The following is a 1,790-nucleotide window of genomic DNA, read 5'->3' as shown; positions in this document are numbered from 1 at the left end:
TCCACAGCATGTAATGGTCCACACAATCGAAAGCCATAGGTACTATTTTTTTGCAAGTAGTTATCAGCATATAGAGGTTCATTTAGCCTCTTCAGTAGGGTAGTCACAATTTCAGCTGAGAAATACTCTAGCGACTTGGAGATTACTGAACAAGATGTGGGTCTGACTGTAAAAAAATTCCAATAAGAGTTTGATCCTCACAACTTCCCCAACATTCAGCTTGCTCAATTCTCCTAGAAATTCTCATATGTTTTTGCTCTGATCACTCCTTGAGGAGTCAGGAACGTTGCTCATCTCTCTCAGAAGAATTCATCTGTACTGATATATATAATTCAGCAATTCACATGTTGGTCAGGGAGCTCTCATCCTCCTATACTTTTTGTTGTTGTTAAAGGCCATGGAGTCAGTTCTGACACATAGTAACCCTGTTTGGGTTTTCAAGGTGTGGTTGGTAAGTTTGAACCGCCAATCTTGAAGTGCAAACGACCTTGCGGTCCAGTGCTTATCCTACAGCATCATACCAAGACTCCTAGACTCTGGAGAACCCTTATATCCAAGGCCAGAGTCCAAACAGGAACATAAGAGAACTTTATGAGCCCAAAGAGCCCATCCCCAACAGAAAGCACTTCTACAAGCTGATTGTCTCAAGAAATGTTATTATCTGGTTGTACTTTATAATTTTTCCTCAGAATGTTCTCAATCAAGGCATCACTAGGGTCTTCAGGCTCATCTCAATGTAAGCTGCTATTGAAAATGAACACAACCATAGGGTCAGTAACCCTGACTTATAACATAAAATTGCTTTTAATATATGAATAAACTTTTAAAAGGATTTTCAGAAGATTATGATTTTTTCTCATGTGAACCAATTTATGCTTCTTAATTATAAATTTCATTTTACTTGAGTTAACTATTGGTTTCTGATTCAGTATCTGAAAATCCACCTCCACATTTACCACAAAGCCCCATACCAGCTATTAATATGCAGCTATATTTTGACTATGAAAACTAAATTTATTTTAATATTTTGCAAATAAATTAAAATTTGTTTGAATAATTTACAACAAATTCTGTAACATAAGAGGTCTCATTATGAAAAGATTTTTCTACCAACCGCTCTCTTGAGAGCCCCCTTAATCTCATTATTCCTGAGACTGTAGATGAGGGGGTTCAACATGGGGATCACCACCATGTAGAACACAGACACCACCTTGTTCTGGTCAGTTGAGTAGCTGGACTTGGGCATCACATAAATGAATGTAATGGTCCCATAGAACAGAGATACAGCAGTGAGGTGGGAGGTGCAGGTGGAGAAGGCCTTGCGACGGCCCTCAGTAGAGCGCATGTTCAGGATGGTGATGAGGATGTAGATATAGGAGATGGCTATGATAATCATTGTAGCCAAAATGGCAAAGCCAGCAGAACAAGAGGGGACTACTGCAGAGATACTCACATCAGAACAGGAAAGTTTAACTAAAGGAGCATAATCACAGAAAAAATGATTGACCTTGTTTGGTCCACAGAAGAATAAAGAAAAGAAGGAAATTGTAAATGTGGAAGCATCAATAAAACCACCAATGTAAGCCACAGAGAATAATTGAGCACAGACTTGTGTAGACATTTTGGTTGAATAAAGCAGTGGGTTGCATATTGCTACAAAACGATCATAGGCCATGGCAGCCAGTAGAAAGCACTCAACTGTGCCAAAGAAAACAGCTGAGCCAAGTTGTATGGCACATCCAAGATAGGAGATTGTATTTCTCTCTACCAGGAAGTTCACAAGCATATTG

At 39.1% G+C, this 1,790-nt stretch overlaps 1 protein-coding gene across 1 annotated transcript; it reads right to left on the bottom strand.

Moving 5' to 3' along the window:
• Nucleotides 1-1,090: 1,090 nt before the first annotated feature.
• On the bottom strand, nt 1,091-1,786 carry LOC102816782 (olfactory receptor 502-like). The gene has a single exon (XM_006870286.1). The coding sequence runs from the start codon at nt 1,784-1,786 to the stop codon at nt 1,091-1,093; it is 696 nt and encodes a 231-aa protein (XP_006870348.1).
• Nucleotides 1,787-1,790: the final 4 nt, after the last annotated feature.

This window comes from Chrysochloris asiatica, unplaced genomic scaffold (genome assembly GCF_000296735.1).
Source record: "Chrysochloris asiatica unplaced genomic scaffold, ChrAsi1.0 scaffold00140, whole genome shotgun sequence".
NCBI classification, from domain to species: domain Eukaryota; kingdom Metazoa; phylum Chordata; class Mammalia; order Afrosoricida; family Chrysochloridae; genus Chrysochloris; species Chrysochloris asiatica.
The sequence above is the reverse complement of the archived record's forward strand: the minus strand, read 5'-3'. Positions and strand labels throughout refer to the sequence as shown.

What these genes read in the sequence shown, in the direction of transcription:
- LOC102816782 (XM_006870286.1), bottom strand. Translation starts at nt 1,786, where the DNA reads ATGCTTGTGAACTTCCTGGTAGAGAGAAATACAATCTCCTATCTTGGA.